The sequence below is a fragment of the Condylura cristata genome, unplaced genomic scaffold (genome assembly GCF_000260355.1).
Source record: "Condylura cristata isolate star-nosed mole 26May11 unplaced genomic scaffold, ConCri1.0 scaffold00017, whole genome shotgun sequence".
NCBI classification, from domain to species: Eukaryota; Metazoa; Chordata; class Mammalia; order Eulipotyphla; family Talpidae; genus Condylura; species Condylura cristata.
In genome coordinates, this window is record NW_004567118.1 from 13677352 (window position 1) to 13694727 (window position 17376).

The following is a 17376-nucleotide window of genomic DNA, read 5'->3' on the forward strand; positions in this document are numbered from 1 at the left end:
AGGAATGGTGGTCATGGCAGTTTGCTGGGGTAACTGCTGAGACCCCTGAGTGGGTATTGAATCTAGAAAAGCAGTGAGATCTCCAGTGATCCTTCTTTCTCATTCATTGGGTATCTTTGCATAGTGCAAGAAACAGAAGGGGATCACTTTATCCCGTAGGTGTCAACCTCTCTTACTCAAAGTTGGATTCTACTTCTAATCAGAAAGCCCAGCTCCATTCGCTAATGGCGTTCCTCTTATGTTGGCCTTGCAGGCTGCTGAGAACCAGCCCTAGACCTCTACTTGAGGGTCCTTCCTCTGAAGACATCACCAGTGTGTGGAGCCTGTCCCACACCCACCCCCTGCCAAACCACGGCCTTTACTTGTGTGTTCCGGTGTTTCCCGTGCGATCCATCCTGTGGGAGTGCCTCGTGGGCCACCCCGGAGTTCACTCCACGCTCAACAGCGCCAATGGTGAAGATGACAAGATCCAAGACTTTCCAGGCTTATCTGCCCTCCTGCCATCGGACCTACAGCTGCATTCACTGCAGAGCCCATTTGGCCAATCACGATGAACTCATTTCCAAGGTACATGTCTCCCGCAGGCTCCCTTGCCTTCCTTCACATCCAGGGAGGACTCTTCCTACCCCTAAAGCCGTAGAGGCTTCCAAGCTCTCACAGAGCCCTACAGGGAGGGCTGACCTCATGGCTGACTCATTCAACTGAGGAATAACTCTGAGTTAAAGGGAAAATGTACTTGTTTGATTTATTTTGGAAATTAGTGCCATCCCTGTCAGTGGGTCTTTGGGGGCTGGTGGTTTATGGACTGGAGGCGATAGGGGCTAAGAAGAGACTGGAGACTTTAATTCAGCTTGCTTTGCTTAGGTTGCCAGATGAACTTTGTGCAGTGTTGCCTGCTTGGAACATAAATTCTAACAAAAGTGGTGAAACCTAGATATCTTGTAAGCGGGACTTAATGGCTGAGGTGAGAGAAGCTGCCTGCAAAGCCCCCAGGTAGGCTTGTGAGACTGTTGAATGACTAAGTAGGTAGTCTTTCAGGAGGTCTGATGAAGAGCTGAGCTATTGATGTTGGGATCTTTAGGGCTTCTGTGTGAGGTAATGGGTGTGATATTCCAGCACAATCAGAAGAAAGAATGGAATCCTATTTTTCCTGAAGAGAGTTGGCAAATATTTCTTCAGGTTGGGTCTGTGTAATAAATAATGAACCCAATACCCCAGTAGTGCATTTCAGGAACTGGCCCCTTCAGGCAACATTATACATTAGTCCTACATTTCCATGGGTAGGAGAAACAGGTTTTACTAGAATATATGAAAAAGGAAAAGACATCATAGGGGATTTTCCCCGATCAAAAGCATCCTTCCTTAGGGTCTGTACCTTATTCCCCTAAAATTGGGTGCTGGGGGAGGGGTAGGCACAGTTTTAGAGGTTTAGTGTTCTTGATCTGTTTATAAGAACTGCTAGAAAAGGAGGCTTCACTTCCTTTGCATCTGATTTGCTAGCCTCAAGACAGAATAAAGTATCTATAGTTCTAGGCCAGTCCTTCCCAGCTTGCTGACTTCACAGGAAGTTGAAGAAGGCTGTCTGAACAACCATGTAGTGTAGCTTCACGAATTAGGACTGAGGACTGAATTCTTTCTAGACCTATTCCAGGATCTAAGGTTGCCACAGAATTAAACCTTCACGCTGTCAGTGCTCTGTCTTCTGGCCTACTTCCTTTTTTTATGTGCTGCTGAATATTGTCCTTTGTGCTGTTGATGCTTTAGCAGCTTACAGCTTTTAAAGGCCTACACAGCTTCCTCTATCAGCAAATACGTCTTGTCTCAATCCTCTTGAAATTTTTGAGAACCCTTCATTTAGAAGGTTGGAAGTGGGGAGGCTATATCAGTGAAGCACGAGAGTCAGACTTCCTTACTTTGGGAGGGGGCCAGCCAGCTGGAGGAAAAATGTGAGTGGTCCTATTTCTGGAAGTCTCCAGAGAAAGTGGAATACAGGGAACAAATACTGTGTATCCTAGAAATCAAGATACCGATAAAAATGTATTTTAGCACCTTCTATATACTAAAAACTGCTGCTTGATATTTTATAAATATTATCTCATTTAACCCTCAGAAGGCTTTCAGCTGCTTTCCAGATGGTTATATTTTAATGTAGTTGGAAAAGTTGAGACTCATAAATGTCAGAGAACAATTACTTTGAGTTTACTCAGGGATTTCTGGAAGAGGAGTTGTTAGAGCTGGGCCTTACAAGGGAAGAATCAAATATGTGGAAATGCCAAGACTATCAAATTTGATGCTGTATCTTTGCAGCCTGTTGCACCAGGCCTCAGATGGGTGGCAGAGCCCAGCTGTGAGTTAGGTCTCCAGCTCCTTGTTTTACCTGCCAGCCACTCAGAACTAAACAGCATCCCCCGAACATGCGGGCAGGCATTTCAGGCTCCGGTGCCTCACCATGGGCAGCTCCTGCACCTCACCTGCCCCTTCTCCCACGGGAGCTCCTGTACATCCTTTTCCGCCCGGGGCCTGTCCTCTCAGCGCTCTTTCTGTCTTTGGCAGGAGTTCAGTACACGAGGAAATAAACAGATGGATGGGGCTTGGGAGAAACAGCGATGAGCAAAAAAAAGACTTTGCTGGCCTTCTGTACTCCCTCCTGCCCGTTTTGGGGGCAGAAAAACTCATTCACAAGTGCAGGCCAAAGTCAGCACAGGCTTTAGTTTCACTGGCTACAACTGGTGCACAGATGGGGTGCATTAGAGCTTGGTGATTGAGAGTTGGGTTAAATGCCTGGCTGTGGGGAGTGAGGGAACCGTGGCTGGCATTGCACAAAGATTCCTTTATTGCACACCACAACCACCCCCGGCACTAAATAATCTATAGATTCTTATGCAGGTCTGCTTCATGGAGAGATCGTTGCTCCTGCCCCCTCCTTGTAAAATGAGTCTTTCTTTTCATTTTGCTTTTCTCTCCCATTTAAGAAAGTTCAGGGAGAGAATGTCTCTCCTGTTCTCCTCTCTTGACATAATCTCCTATGTGGTTTCAGAATCCACCCAGTGGGAGTTAGGGGCTGGGAAGCAGATAACTAGAGCTTCAGTGTAATTAAATGATACTTTGTACTTGTAATAGAGCCTTTCATCTGGGCTTGACATTCTGTTGTTTGGTTTTAAAAAAAAAATAGTAAGTCTGCCTTCATGATGGAGAAGGCAACACAAAGGTCCAAAGAACAAAAGCTCTGAGTGTGTGACTAGTGGAGAACTGGGAACAGAATCCAGACTCCAGGCCCCCTTCTTGTCAGCATAGCTAAACCTTTCTTGGAAATGCGAAGCTGTCAAGTTTTAAACAAATAGGGCATACATTTGATATGCTGATGGAAGGAACCCTGTCCTGGGCTTTCTCCTTCCAGCTTGCTCCAGATACCTAAGAGGCCTAGTTGCTGGGATCAACCTTCTAACCTATGAATCTGTTTCTCAGTACTAAAATGAGCCAAATATTATTTTGTGTTTAATGGCAGCTAGCTAGTACCCCTCTCTGTGTGCCGTTGCCATGCTAGTGCCATGAGGTGGGCATACCTTTATTGAGTGTGGGGGGGGGGAGTGGAGGCAGGTTTACCTCATTGGGTTATTATGAGAGTGGCTGAGATCATGGATGTGTGGGTGGCTTGCAAATCACAAAGCTCCATGCAAATATAAAGCAGTGCCTTTGCTTCTCTGGGCTTTGCTGTCAAAAAAAAAAAAGAAAGAAAGAAAAAGGTGAAGGGTGGGGGAATTGTTGCTCTCTGACATCAAGCAAATTTAACCAAGAGAGTTTCAATTTAGAACCTAGAACATAGGATGGGATATAAGATTAAGCACAGTAAAACCACAGCAAAGTTGCATTTGTTTGCAGAAGGTAACACAGCATTTGTTCTGTAGGATGGGGTTGGGGGGGAGCAGTGATTCTTTGAATTGATGACAGAACTATCTAGGGAATGTGCTGAGGCAACCTACAATGTCTTTCATAGGGGGTGTTGTGGTCTAAATTCTGGAGTGTTTGCCCGCAGAAGTATTTTGAGTTGGCTTGAAGCAGTGCTCATGCTGTTGTTTCTTAATGGTGCAAGCACCAGTATAAAAATATACTTTGGTTGGAACAGTTAGTTGTCCCAAGTGAAGAGCAATCTAATTGTTCATTTCAGTGGATACTGTCATGAAAACCTGCGTCTTCGGAGAGATTTTCTATGAAGCTGTCTTGTCAGGAGACAACCACCCACTCCCCTTTGCCGCCACCAAGCTAGCCCTTAATGGCATTGCGGAGCAGATTACTTAGGAAAAGTAAATTGGATTAATCTCTCATGAACCCACTTGGAGGACAGAGCTTCAGGCTCAGGGACAGGTTGCTTTCTTGCACTAGATCCTTGGGAGGGAGGTGTTATAGGAGGCAGTAGAGTGACAGTGCAGGTGGAAGGAAGAACTTTTTAGCTTTCCATTAAAATAATTTTTCGTATTTCTTACCATGTCATATCTTCAGGTCAGATTATCTTCTGGTGACAAATATAGAATTTCCAGAATTACGAAGCTTCTAGCCCAGCCTCTTTTCATGAGAAAACAGTCCTTGGGCAACTCACTGACCACCTTGCGGGTACACAGCCTATACCTCACAACCTTCCACTGTGCCTTCTGTAAGGAACTCTGACTTGGGTTGATTGAAGTGGGGGCATTCCTGAGGCTGCGAGATGTAGGAGGCAGATTCTTTTTGTTCCTTCCAGAGCTGTTAGTAGTGACATTTGGGTTTTCCTTTCCTGCCTGCATTTCAGATGCAACATTTTGAGAAGCATAGCAGGGAGCAAGAGGTTCTAAAGCTCTGTGTTGATCTAGTGGTTGCCAAGAGGTCCACTTGGCCTTTGGCATCCCACCTGTGCTCTGAACACTAGTGTTCTGCAACAGTGATTCTTTAAAAAGACTTATAGCCTAACACAATGACTTAGAGGTGGTGCATTTCAGGAATGTGCCATTTTGGAGATAGAGCGCTCTGTCCCAGCCTGTCTACTTTACCCATCAGAAATTTGTTTCTCTTAACTCCCACTGCTCACCAGCTTGTCTTTAATGTGTGATAAGAACAACTCAAAAATATTAATATAAATTACGTCCTGAAAATATCATGTAAAAAAAAAATAGAGGGACAGATTTCTAAAACCCACTAATTTCCTTTTCTCTAAGTGCACTGGAGAACATTACAGTGAACATTGGATTATATTAGTAATGTTAGTGGCTGCTATGTCACATGAAGCATCATGATCCATAAAGAACAAGCACAATAAGATACGCTTCTTGAGGATAATTCTGTGAGCTTATCTAACTTACAAAGTATATGTTGAATTCTTTTTTTAAAAAAAGATTTATTTATGTATACAGAACTGGGGTATAGGCCAGAGGTGTAGGGGTGGTAAGAGGATTCACCAGAGATAGAGTGGGGAGCAGAACAGGCAGACCAACTGAAATACACTGCTGAGGGGAGCAGTGGGCAGTTCAGGAGAGGTCTGCTGCACCATGTGGTTCAGCTCCCTGGCCAATCAGGGATCAAACTCATGCAGAAGTGGCTGCTGGTAGCTTTGCAGTGCGCGCTTTAACCCGTTGCACCACTAGGGAGGGCCCCATGTTGAATTCTAACTTTATTCATTGAGAGAATTTTGGTACTCAGTGGATATATAACAACGATTTTTATGAAAAACCTAAACCAGTAACATCTATTTCTATCCTAGCAGGAGGGGGAGAAAGTTTGCGCATAAACTTATGTCTATCCCATTAAAAGTAAGCTTTTTTAACAAAAAGGAAGTTTTTTGTTTTATTGCTAAAATAGAAGACCCTGGCCCTTTACTAGAGTGATTGAGGGCTTTAAATGAACAAAAGGTTGAGAACAACCACACTGTATCACCCATATCATGGTGGGTATTTTTGCTTCCTTTGCAAACATAGTGGGGACCATTTCTCCTTTTGCAATATTTGCAAAGCATTGTTGAATGTTTGAGTTTCTTAAGCATTTCTGAAGCGCAGCAGAGGCAGAAGTGCTACATTATGGAAGATTTCCAGCATAGCCCAGAATGCCCATTTTCAAAACACATTCAACCAGTTTAGCTTGTATAAAGAAATTCATTTATACTTCTTTTCCTGAATTATTTGACTGAAAGCCTAATGAAGTGTTAGTTCCTTTGACTTCTTCCAGAACTATGTAAGAGAAGCCAGGAAAGGGTGACAGGAGAATCAAATTAATGTAGAATATTTCCAAAGGGATGTATTCCTTAGTGAAAAGAAATCTTGTGATGCTTATGAAATACATATGGAACTACATTCCCTAGCCCCAGGGGAACAGAGATTGAATCATTTTGGGGTGAGATAAACCTTAATTTAGACTGGGATAATCGCTATACCATAATTTTCCAAGATGGGACCACCTTAACTGGATTTCATAAGCCTCGGGTGTGTAGGTGATGGCAATGGAAAGTGTGCCTGTCTTTGTTCTTTTGTCTCATTTGCTTCCTTTCTGTCATTGTGTACATAGTAGACATGTAGTGTGTGTGTGTGAGAGAGAGAAAGAGAGAGAGAGATACAGCAGTATGCTGGGTCTTAGGTAACTACTCAAGGATTTTATTTTCAAGGAACTTTGATTCCATTTGGCAAAAATAGGTTCATAAGTCATCACTTCAAAATTGTCATGTTTTTCTTAAAGCAGTTAGCATATGTAACAGTGTATGTCTCCCATTAACCGTGAGCCACTTGATTTTCATGTTGTCTTTGTATCCCTAGAACAGCTTCTTTATAGACTTTTGTTCTGAACATTTGAGTGAGTAACTGTAGTAATCTTAAGATCGAGACCTCAGGGGTCTGGGTCCATGAGTTAGCTGCAAGGTATCCCTAACATTGTATAATTTTCAAGGTTGGATTCTATCCATAGCTTTCATCAGGGTCCAAAGGGGTTGTTGGTCAAAAAAACCATTAAGATCCATTTGCCTAGAAACTGAATTTGTGAGAAGTTTTGGTGGACAGTGACATTGAGATGTGCTTTGAAGCAATAACCTAGACTTATAGAAATGGATGGGAAGGGACTGGTAAAAAGAACAGCCTCAACAAAGAAGTGGAGGCCAGAAGCATGCAGGGGGAGCAGCCATTCTTTGGGTTGGTTCTCGAGGAACTGTTTAAAAACAGATTGAAAGAGTAGGTTGAAACCAGATTGTTGGAAGACTAGAAGTTTGAACTTTGTCCTGCTGGCAGTTGGTTGCTACTGAATACTTACAAGGAAGTAATGGCATGACTGAGGCTTTGCCCTGAGATGGCAAATGTCGTGATGGTATGTGGGCGACATGCTTAACAAGAGGCTGTAAATGGAGTGTATATGCACTGCAGGGGCCTGAAGGTGTGTGAACTTGGTCATAATTCAGTAGGTACTTAACTGACCATTGCTGGGGGAAGAAATAAAGTCATTCTAGGGTCTTAAAAAATTCTTAAATCATGAAAAGCCATTATAGCCATGAAAAGAGGAATTGAGTTCAGGAACCGACTCAGCTTTGGATGAGAAGCAGACCTGTTCCACAGCCATGGCTGCTTCCTGTGCAAATTAATGATCTGGGTACAAGCAAAATTGTTCACCAATTTATTATCAAGGGAGCTGCCAAAGACCAAGTCTGGTGAATCATTTGTGTTTTTTGCTGCAGATTGCAGTCAACTGGAGCACAAATCTGCTCAAATGTGATTCTTTCTGTGTGGTTGCTTTAAATACCAAGAGGAAACATTGACCTGAGTTATGAGGCATACCCTGAAAATTAACTCTCTGGTTTGCACATGTCTGTAGCATTCCATTCATCAGATTTGTATACTAACTTCAGCATGCAACAAGGGTGCTGCTGTTTGTAAGATTGTGTTCTAGTCAAAACCCCAAGAAACTACTTCTCAGTGGGCCCAGTGTTTTCCCTGGATCCAAGAAAAGGGGTAGGACTTGCTGCCTCCCTCAATTTTTTGTTTGAGCACTGGCATCTGGAGTGGTAAAGCCATGCTGATGATTTGACCATTTGAATTTGGGGCCTGACCAGAGTCCCTGCCATACACTGATTGTTAGGGTCGGTAATATTGTATGTGTATTTCAGACAGCATACCTCATCCTAGGGCTGGGCTTTAGGGCTAGAGACATGAAACTAGGGTGATTCCTGTGCTTAGCTTGTGATCTTTGGGGAACTTGGAATGTAAAATTGGCAGTGCTCTTATTAGTCACTATTTATTGAACATGTGTTCTGTGCTGAGGACTCCTTCAGTCATTTCCTTACTCTGCTGACTTTACAACATTCCCTGAAAGTGAGGATCAGGTGAATTGCCTAAGTGAGAAGCCAGATGAGACTCAGACCTAGATAGTCTGTACTTGTTTGATCACGGGTTGGCAGCCACCACTTCGGTAGCCCCTTTCGGCATTGACCATATCTGGCCTCTCAGAAAGACTCATCTAAATTCTATCCAGTGTATCTATTCCATTCTGTCATTTCCCTTATCTGGAAATTCTTTTTTTTTTTTTTTAATCTTCCTCTGTTCATTTTCTACCCATACTTTAATTCTTCAAATCAGGTATTAGCTTTACTTCTTTGTTGTGGTCTGTTTATCGAGGTAGCAGTGTTTTACAACATCGTATATGATGTAGGGGCAGAGGGCCACACTTCAGAGGTATGTTACTGCGCCACACCACAAGCACCACAGTCTACCCTAGTGCCATGGGCTACCCTCCCTCCTTTGTTCTCTGGTAGTTTCAGTTCTACAGTCAGATTCCTAGGTTTGTTTGGGTTTAATATTTCTGTTCCTGTGTTTTGTTTCTCTATATTACACATAAGAATGAAATCTGTTATTTGTCTTTCCCTCCGACTTAATTGTGCTTAGCATAATCCCTTATAGTTCCATCCATGTTGCCACAAATGGCAAGCAAGGTTTCATCTTCTTACAACTGAGACCGACTTTAACATATTTTCTAATATATCTTCCTGGCGTATGGAATTCTTTTCACTGAATACCTGTAGAATGCACTTCTTAGTACTCTCACGGCAATTAATAATGGCTTTTCTATGCTGATATAGAAAAATAGTACTGTATTACGGTGATTACCTGCATTTTGTGTGTAATTTGTTTTGTTAACAAGATTCCAAATGACCTGGTGTTGTAGAGTCTCATAATGTCAGAGCCAGAGAGGGGCCTTGGAACCTGCGTGTTCTAATTTAACTCCTCATTTTACAGATTAGAAAAGCAAGGCCCAGAGACACTGAGTGCCTCTTGACTTTGTACTTTGCCACCTCCTCCCTGTCACACAGCCTTGCTTGTAAGTGTTGAAGACAGCCCTGGGGAGAGGCCTGGCAGTCTAGGAGAATAGGCTTGTCAATCTTGGATGAAACTGCCCTCCAATGAGGCATTAGTTAGACTGTTGGTAAAGGCTCCTTCCACCTCGACCATCTGATTCTAATGCAGCAGCAACAGATGCCTGGTAACTTAACTCAATGGTGTAGTTTATTACAGCCCACATTACTGTCACTTAATAGTTATGCAAGTTAGATAATCTCTGGGTCTTAAGGCTTTCATTGGAAAAAACCAATAGTAGATACCTGTGAGGTAGTCAGAATGAAGTACTTGTCACAGCGCCTGACATATGGTAAATACTCAGTGTTAATAATTATAATCAGTGAATATTCATCAAGCAAAACCAAACAAAAACTGACACCTAAACATCTAGCTTCTGCCACCCAAGTATATTTGTGCCTTCCCTTTTATGTGTTTCAGTTATTCTCCTTAAACTACACAGTTGCCCTCAATGATCTTCTGAGGCCTCTGTAATCATTGAGTCTCTTATTCCTTACATTATTATTCCAAAGGGAACAGCAGGTCTCCAGATCTAATTAGATAACATAAGCAGCATCCACTCTGCTTATGTCTGTTAGGCTGGTGGGGGGTGGGGTGTGTACCTACAAGTAGCTGTGGGACCTCCCTAGAATTTAAATGGGAAAGTCCCCCTTCCCTTCTTGTCTGCCAAATGGTGGTCCCACAGGACTATGATCAACCAGTAACAGAGATCTCCAGGCTTCTGGAAGAGAAATCTGGGTCTGAGTGTTAGTGTTCAATGTGGGAGTAGGGTGAGATTCTTTGAAAGGAGCCATTTTCCTTATCTTTTGAAAACCTAAAACCAAAAGAATCTCTAATGTCCAGTGCACTCAACTGGCTCCTGAAGGGGAGAGGGGAAGATTTGACCCTGTGACCAAGTATTATCTCTGGGATCAGGGGCTGCCCAGCCAAGGAGAACTTTAACCTTGCCCCTTTTCCCCTTGTCTGCTGCCCATGGCTGAACAGTGACTTGGAGTAAATTGCTGCTGCGAGAAACAAGAAGTTCTAATTGTTACAGGGCAAGGAGGAGGCACCCCAGAACCCCCAAACCTGCTGGTTTTAAATAGTTTCTGCCATCTGCTGCATCAAGACAAAACATATTCTAGTGTGTAAGACCTTCAATGGAAGGGACCTTTAATACAGCTAGTGTGCAACAAAGAGAAGACATCAAGAACCTATAATTACCCATCTCCTCGAGAGTAAATGTCCAGACAGACAGGGTTGGCCCAAAGCAGGACCACTGAGGCCTTAAAAGCCTAAAGCAAGTGTAAGACACCTTCTGATGGGGGAACCATAGGAAAGGGGTAGAGGAGACCTAGCACATTGGGAAAAAGGAGCAAAATCAAGATAAATGCTGCCATTGGTAACAGTCACATCAGTTTCTAACCCAGTTTCACCCAGTCCAGGACCAAGAAGCAAGGGCAGTTTCTTCACATATCTCTGCTCCATGTGCCTCCTCTGGTCTTCTGGCTCTTCATCCTGCTTCCTTCCTTCCCCAGTCTCCTCTTCAGTTTCTTCTCCCTGCCCATCTCCTTCCCTTGTGTTGGGGAGGGAACTGGAACCTCCCTTTCCCTGGGGCCCATTACATAATTGGTCCATAAATTCTCTCCCCTCTAGACAATAATGGTGATAGGCAGTAGAGCAGGTGGCTCTGGCTCTCGCCTCACTCTAGGCACCAACACTTTTAGATCATTGAAGGGGCAACTTTTTTGATTGTCAAATGGAAAAAAATCAACCTTTGGGGACATAGAAACTCCTGTTCTACTCGTCTAGGGCTACTCATACCAAGAATAGTTGTAACCTCAGCTTTCCAACAAATAAAGTGAGGGAAGCAAAAAGCATTTCCTTGCCAAAACAAAAGATTCCAGAGTGAAACCCATGTACTAGGCCCTATGCTAAGTCCTACCATTTCTTCCACATTCCTTGAGCTTTTCTTACATGTTATATACTGGGAATACAGTGGCAAACCATTGACTATGTTGCCCTCTTCAAATTTGTACCCAGCAGCCTTTCGTCGTTGGAAAGCACACTGCCTGGTGGAGTAGTGACAGCTGGAAGTGGGCATCTCTGCCCTGAGCCTGGTTTGCAGGGTTGTGTGGAACAGCTGAGGAGCCAACATTTCCATATTGTTTTCCATCCAATTTGCCTGATTTTCATGAGATACCTAAATGTTCAGAGTTCCCCCACCCCTACTGTCCCTGTTCTCCCCTCAGTGTGAGCCCCAGTTAGCTCAGCTTAGTAAAACTGCCAGCAGCACTGGCCAGTGAATGAGACCCACTGCCCTCAACTGTCTTTGGAGGGAATGTTTGTTCTGGGGACAAGACCACAGCTGGCCACTCCCTTTTGTTATGGAAATGTCTAAATGACAGGGTTCTATCTGCTCCTTTAAGGTTGACTCCAAACATTCACCCAGGAAACCTAAGGAGAGAGAAAAAGCTAGAAACCAGACTTCCCGGAGCTTTCTTTTAAGCTCCAAATCCTTAAGTTTTTTAATCCTGCCCTCAGAAGAAGGAAAGAAAATAAGCAAAGTATATGTATGGGGAGGAGGCTCCTCCCAGCCTGTGTCCCTCTTTTTAAAACAACAGGCAAGTCTGCACTGTGGGGGTAGCTGCTGAGTAAATACATGAGGAAGGAGAAGGAAAGCCGATAAGATAAGGCCTGACAAATCTAGGTCAGCAGGCTGCTGGCAGGCACCTGTGTGACTGGTCACCTTGAAACTAACAGGAGGGGGATGGACTTTTGTTCAGGGCACAGACTGGCTGACTGCCGCCTGCCTTTGTCAGTAAGCGTATCTTGAGCACTATTATATACCAGGCCATATGCTAGGTATTTTAGGCCCCTCTTGTTTCTGAGAGGGCAGATCTCATCCTGGATCATGGGCCTATAACCAGTGCTAAAAAGAGAAATGACATCATGCAAAAGCCAGTTGGTCTAACTTTCAGCATAGGGGCAGCCAGTCTCTTGGTGAAGGACTGTTTGGAGTATTTTTTTCCTGTTCCTTGGGCTACATCTGGGGCTGACAAAACATTTCCTGTAAAAATCAAATAGTAACATTTTAAACTTTGCTGGTTATATGGTCTCAACTGAATGGTTTATGGTACTCGACTCAGCAACCATAGAGAATAAATAAGCAAATGGGCATGGCCCATTACCCTTCTGCATTGTTTGCTGACCCCTGAGGTACATGATTGAAATGGGTGTGGGAGAAATGACTATGTGAATTCTGGAGGAATCCAAATCAGCACATTCTAGGGGAGAGCAACCCCAAGGAGCCACAGGTGACAGACTAATAAGGTTATGTGCATGGGAGGAAGTAGGTTGGATCAGGAAGGGCCCAGAGGATCCAGCAAAGGAGTTTAGTATTGTCAAGTATGCAATGGTGAGCCACTAAAATGTTTTATGCAAGGGAGTGATAGCATTTGATTTGTGATCGGACTGGAATATTAGAGCATTGCCTATTTTGGAAAATCAACTTCTTAGCAGTTTCCATAAATTGTATACCCACAAGATTATTGTGAGTAGGAATGTTGGCATTGTATAGTTAATAAGCACCAATAATTGAGTCAGTAACTATAATTAGTAACCATGCTCAGTCCTACACAGTGATGCCTTCAGCTAAACAACAACCAGATAAATCATTGGCAAAGACCAAGCACTCTAAACTGAGAGAGCCTTTCAAAGGTCTCTGGGGTCTGGGTTCTCTTCTTTCATCAGCCAGATACTTTCTCATATGACTTCTGCTTTTTGAGGCACCCAGTGTGATTGTAGATCCCCAGTTGAAACCCCACATTTATGAGTTTGCTATTTCTGTAGGAGAATGGAGATGTGCAATTCATAAGTACTTTTGGTGGAATTAGCCAGTTTGGACAAGATGAAGTAGGAAATAAGTGGTTTCTGCAGTGCTTGTTTATTTTAGGGTTTGTCTAAGAGTAGTTGAAACTGACTTTAGAAAATGGGAATTCTTGGGGCCTCCCTGGTGGGCCAGTGGCTTAAAGTGCATCACTGTGAAGCTGTCCACAACTACTGCAGCATGAGTTCAATCCCCAGCCAGGGAGTTGACCCACATGGGACAGCAGAACTCTCCTGTCTTGCCTGCTGCTCCCCTCAGCAGTGTAATTTAGTCTGTGTACCTATTCTGCTCTCCAGTCTGTCTCTGGTGGATCCTCTCACCCCCTGTACCTGATTCTTGTATTCATGAATAAATAAATCTTTAAAAAAATAAAAAGAAAATGGGAATTCTTGGGCAGGAATTCCCAAGTGTGATAACACATAAGAATAACATGTTCTGGCCCTCCGTGGTGGCGCAGCGGGTTAAAGCACAGCACTAAGAAGCAAAAGCCACTTGAGCATGAGTTCGATCCCCGCCTGCCCCGGAGGTGACCACATGGTGTGGCAGACCTCTCCTGCTCCCCTCAGCAGTGTACTTCGTCGATCTGCCTGTTCTGCTCCCCACTCTGTCTCTGGTGAAGCCTCTCGCTGCCCCTGAGCCTCTGACCTGTACCCCACTTCTGTATGTGCAAAATAAATAAATCTTTTTTTAAAAAAAAAAAAAAAGAATAACCTGTTCTCCAGCCACTGTCAGAGATTCCTAATTCTATAGGTCTGAGTGGGACTAGGAATGGGGCCCTAGCTTGGTAGAGGACTTATTAGTAACAAAGAATTAAAGATTTAAGGAGTCCCTCATTCTCAGGTTGTATAAGGGCATGTATAGGGGCAGCAGATCAGAGTGATACTTCCTTAAATGTTGTGTAGCTTTCTGACTCGCTGCACCCTGGTCCCAGACCTAGTGGGAATCTGTATTTTTTTTTAAGTCTATGATTATTTATTTATACATACATATTTTTTACTTTTCCAAGAGCGTTAGTCAAAAACACCCTGTGGGCTTTCTGGGAGTCCTGAGTGGAAAGAGCTAGACTTGGGTAGCATCAACTGCATCTGTACAAGTATAGCTTTTTTCAAGTGCTTAGAGCAGTGGCTCCCAAGTATTAGTACTAGCTAGACTGGAGTCTCACAGCAGGAGAAGAGAAACTGGGATATAGACCAGAGGTGCAGAAGGCGGGAGGGTACGAGGATTCATCAGAAACATAGTGGGGGGCAGAACACTGCTGAGGGGACTGCAGGTGAGACAGGGGAGTTCTGCTGCGCCATGGGGGTCACCTCCCTGGCTGGAGATCAGAAATTGGGGACTTGTACTCATGCTTCAGTGGCTGGCAATAGATAGCTTTATAGTGCTGAGACTTTAACCCCTGTGCCACCAGCGAGACCCTGGGAAATCTTTGACATGCATTTCTCTTCTCCTGCTGTGAGACTCCAGTCTAGCTAGTACTAATACTTGGGAGCCACTGCTCTAAGTACTTGAAAAAAGCTACACTTGTACAGATGCAGTTGATGCTACCCAAGTCTAGCTCTTTCCACTCAGGACTCCCAGAAAGCCCACAGGGTGTTTTTGACTAACGCTCTTGGAAAAGTAAAAAATCTGAAGGTTTCCAATCGTGACGACAGATGTCATTTTAATGAGTGTTCACCGAGTGCCAGCCTCTTAATGTCATGGCTATCTTTTGTCTCATCAACCCAGTGAGGAAAATGTGACTGCTCCATTTTCAGATGACAAAAGTAAGGCTTAAGCAATTAGTTCTCCAGAGGAACCCAGCTAGGAGATGAAATGACAGAGGCAGAATTGGAATTTAGGTCTGATGACTTCCAGTCCCTACTACTTAAGTGCTCTAAACACAGCCTATTTCTTTTTTGAATTAGCAGAAAAATGCATCATAGCCTACTCTCTTTGTTCTACTCAGTCTGCCTCCGAAAACTCCAGGTCACCTACTGTTCCTGGGGTCTTGAACTTGGACCAACCAGAGCAGTCAGGTTTCTTCTGTGTTCTTTTTTTAACATGGGTTTTCCTGATTCATAGAGCCTTGGCAAATAGGAGAGGGGTGGAGGAAGAGTCCGGGTGATCCTCAGTAAGGACAGAAAAATTCATCTTTCTTGCCCACCTCAGGTGCTTAAAAAAAAATTGTTCATTTTTATGGTATTTTACTCCCCTTGTTTCTGAAACCAGACAAGAAGAGGAACTCAAAGAGTCAGCAGGACCCAGAAGTCCTAATTAATTTGTAGTCCAACTGGGTCAGGTGGGTGACCCTGTGTAGTGGTGCCTTTTTTTTTTCTTTCAGGGACATGTGTGCCCCAGCTCACTAGAGCAGAGTTCCATGCCACTGAGTGGAGGAGGGATTCCAGCCCCCCAGGGGAATTAGATCTCTCTGAAGCACATAGCTACCTGTCAGTCCCTTCCTCCCTGGTCCTCTGGCTGGTCTCCTGCTGGTGTTAAGTTGCCCCAAATACCTAGTCTACTATTTCACGTCCCTAGGCACAGCTCCCACAGCCAAGGTGCCCTTTCAGCTTAGCTTTCCCAGGGCCAGGCTACTCACTGACTGATAAGCTCCTAAGAGGAGGAAAGAAGAGTAGATTGGTGGATAATACCCCCGCCCAAACACACACACTTTGTTACCAGACACAGTGCATCCTGTAGCTTCCTAAGTTTTGTGTTTGAAGGGGCCATTTCTGGAAGGTGGCTAGCTCCCTGGCCTCAGTCCTTTATTGACAGATATCTTGACTTGGCTAAGGCACAGATTTGTACATATGCCTAGACTTTACCTTAGGGTAGAAATTGGAGGCGGAACATTTTTAAGTGTCAAGAAACAAGGAGACTCTGTTCAATGTGCGGGCTGGAGAATGCAGGGCCCCCCTGAGCCAGGCTTTGTTTCTGCAAAATCTGCCATGGCCGTGCCAGACGCCCTGTCCGGACCTCACTGAGTTGTTTCATTCCTTGGATTGGGTGGAACAGAGACACGAGCGCTGCTGCGAGTCAGGATGGGAAGACGCCAGTGGACAGAATGTTCTCGTGCTTGCACGGGCCAGCCATAGCCCAGACCAGGCCTCTGGGAATTGAGGTCTTTCCTTCAGCCAATGCGTATCTTGAGTAACACACAAGTTACTGCTGCATAAACTGGTTTTAATTTACCTTTCTGAAAGTGATGGATGTGCTTAAAATAAAAGTGGGAGTGATTGGGAAGTTTGCACAGTTATCTTAGCCAGTGTTAAATACTTTGAGAAATAAATATGTTTGGAATTAAACTCCCATCTCTTCTGTCTTCCCTATCACTTCCAAGTAAAGCAGATTACCTGGAACCTTATTGTAGGGATTGTTATGTCCCCAACCGTGGCCCCCAAAGGTTATCTATTAGGTGGCTGCTAGTGTGATAGAACCCCAGAACTGAGCCCTTATGTATGTGTTGGTCTTGAGTATCCAGAGACTATTTAAGAATGTGTACAGAAAGGTAGCAATTAGATGTTTATCTTGGAATAAGCCTGGCCTCTACATTCTCTCAGGAGCCCTCGCCTAGGGAAGATGATTAAAAATAGATCTGAGTAGTGCTTCCTGCTTGGCAGATGGCAGATAGCAAATGCTAGGGCTTGAAGCTGACCTTTCCTTTATGAAATCTGCTCTGTGTTTCCATGATGCTAATTGAGTCCTTCTAGACCTAATCAAAGGCTGGCTGCTTGCTGTCCTGGCTGGGCTCTGTTCATGGAACAACTTGAAAGTGGTGGAATTTGCCTGGAAACACCCACTCTGTGATCCAACTGGCTGGTCCTTGTTTAAAAACTAACAAGTTCGCTTTCAGATTTGCTGCCCAGTGCTGTTAAGGATCCCACACCCTCTCCACCCCCATCAATAAGGAAAAAATCAGTGAATAGAGGAGTGACAAGAATACTCTGTGTGTAGGCGTGTACACAATAAACAGTGCTCAGACACGCTTCAAAACAAATTAGGTACCCAAGAGGCGGAGGCTTCTTGAGATTTGACTTTTAGGACGAGCTCCTAAAAGTCTTTTGGCTGTTGTTCTTCTTTACTAATAAAATCTGGATAGTACTTGTGACAATGCCCCAGGTGATTTCAAACGATGGATGATATATTGTTTTTGTTATGTGTTGCAAACATAGAGGGACCACTGCT

The 17376-nt window shown here is 44.1% G+C and overlaps 1 protein-coding gene across 1 annotated transcript in view; it reads left to right on the forward strand.

The window, feature by feature from the left end:
• The first annotated feature begins 258 nt into the window (after positions 1–258).
• Positions 259–17376, forward strand: part of YPEL2 (yippee-like 2 (Drosophila)) — a 40397-nt gene continuing 23279 nt past the window's right edge. Inside the window, exon 1 of the mRNA XM_004684429.2 lies at positions 259–567. Coding sequence (XP_004684486.1) covers positions 451–567 — 117 coding nt within the window. The 5' untranslated portion in view covers positions 259–450. The remainder of the gene's footprint in view (positions 568–17376) is intronic.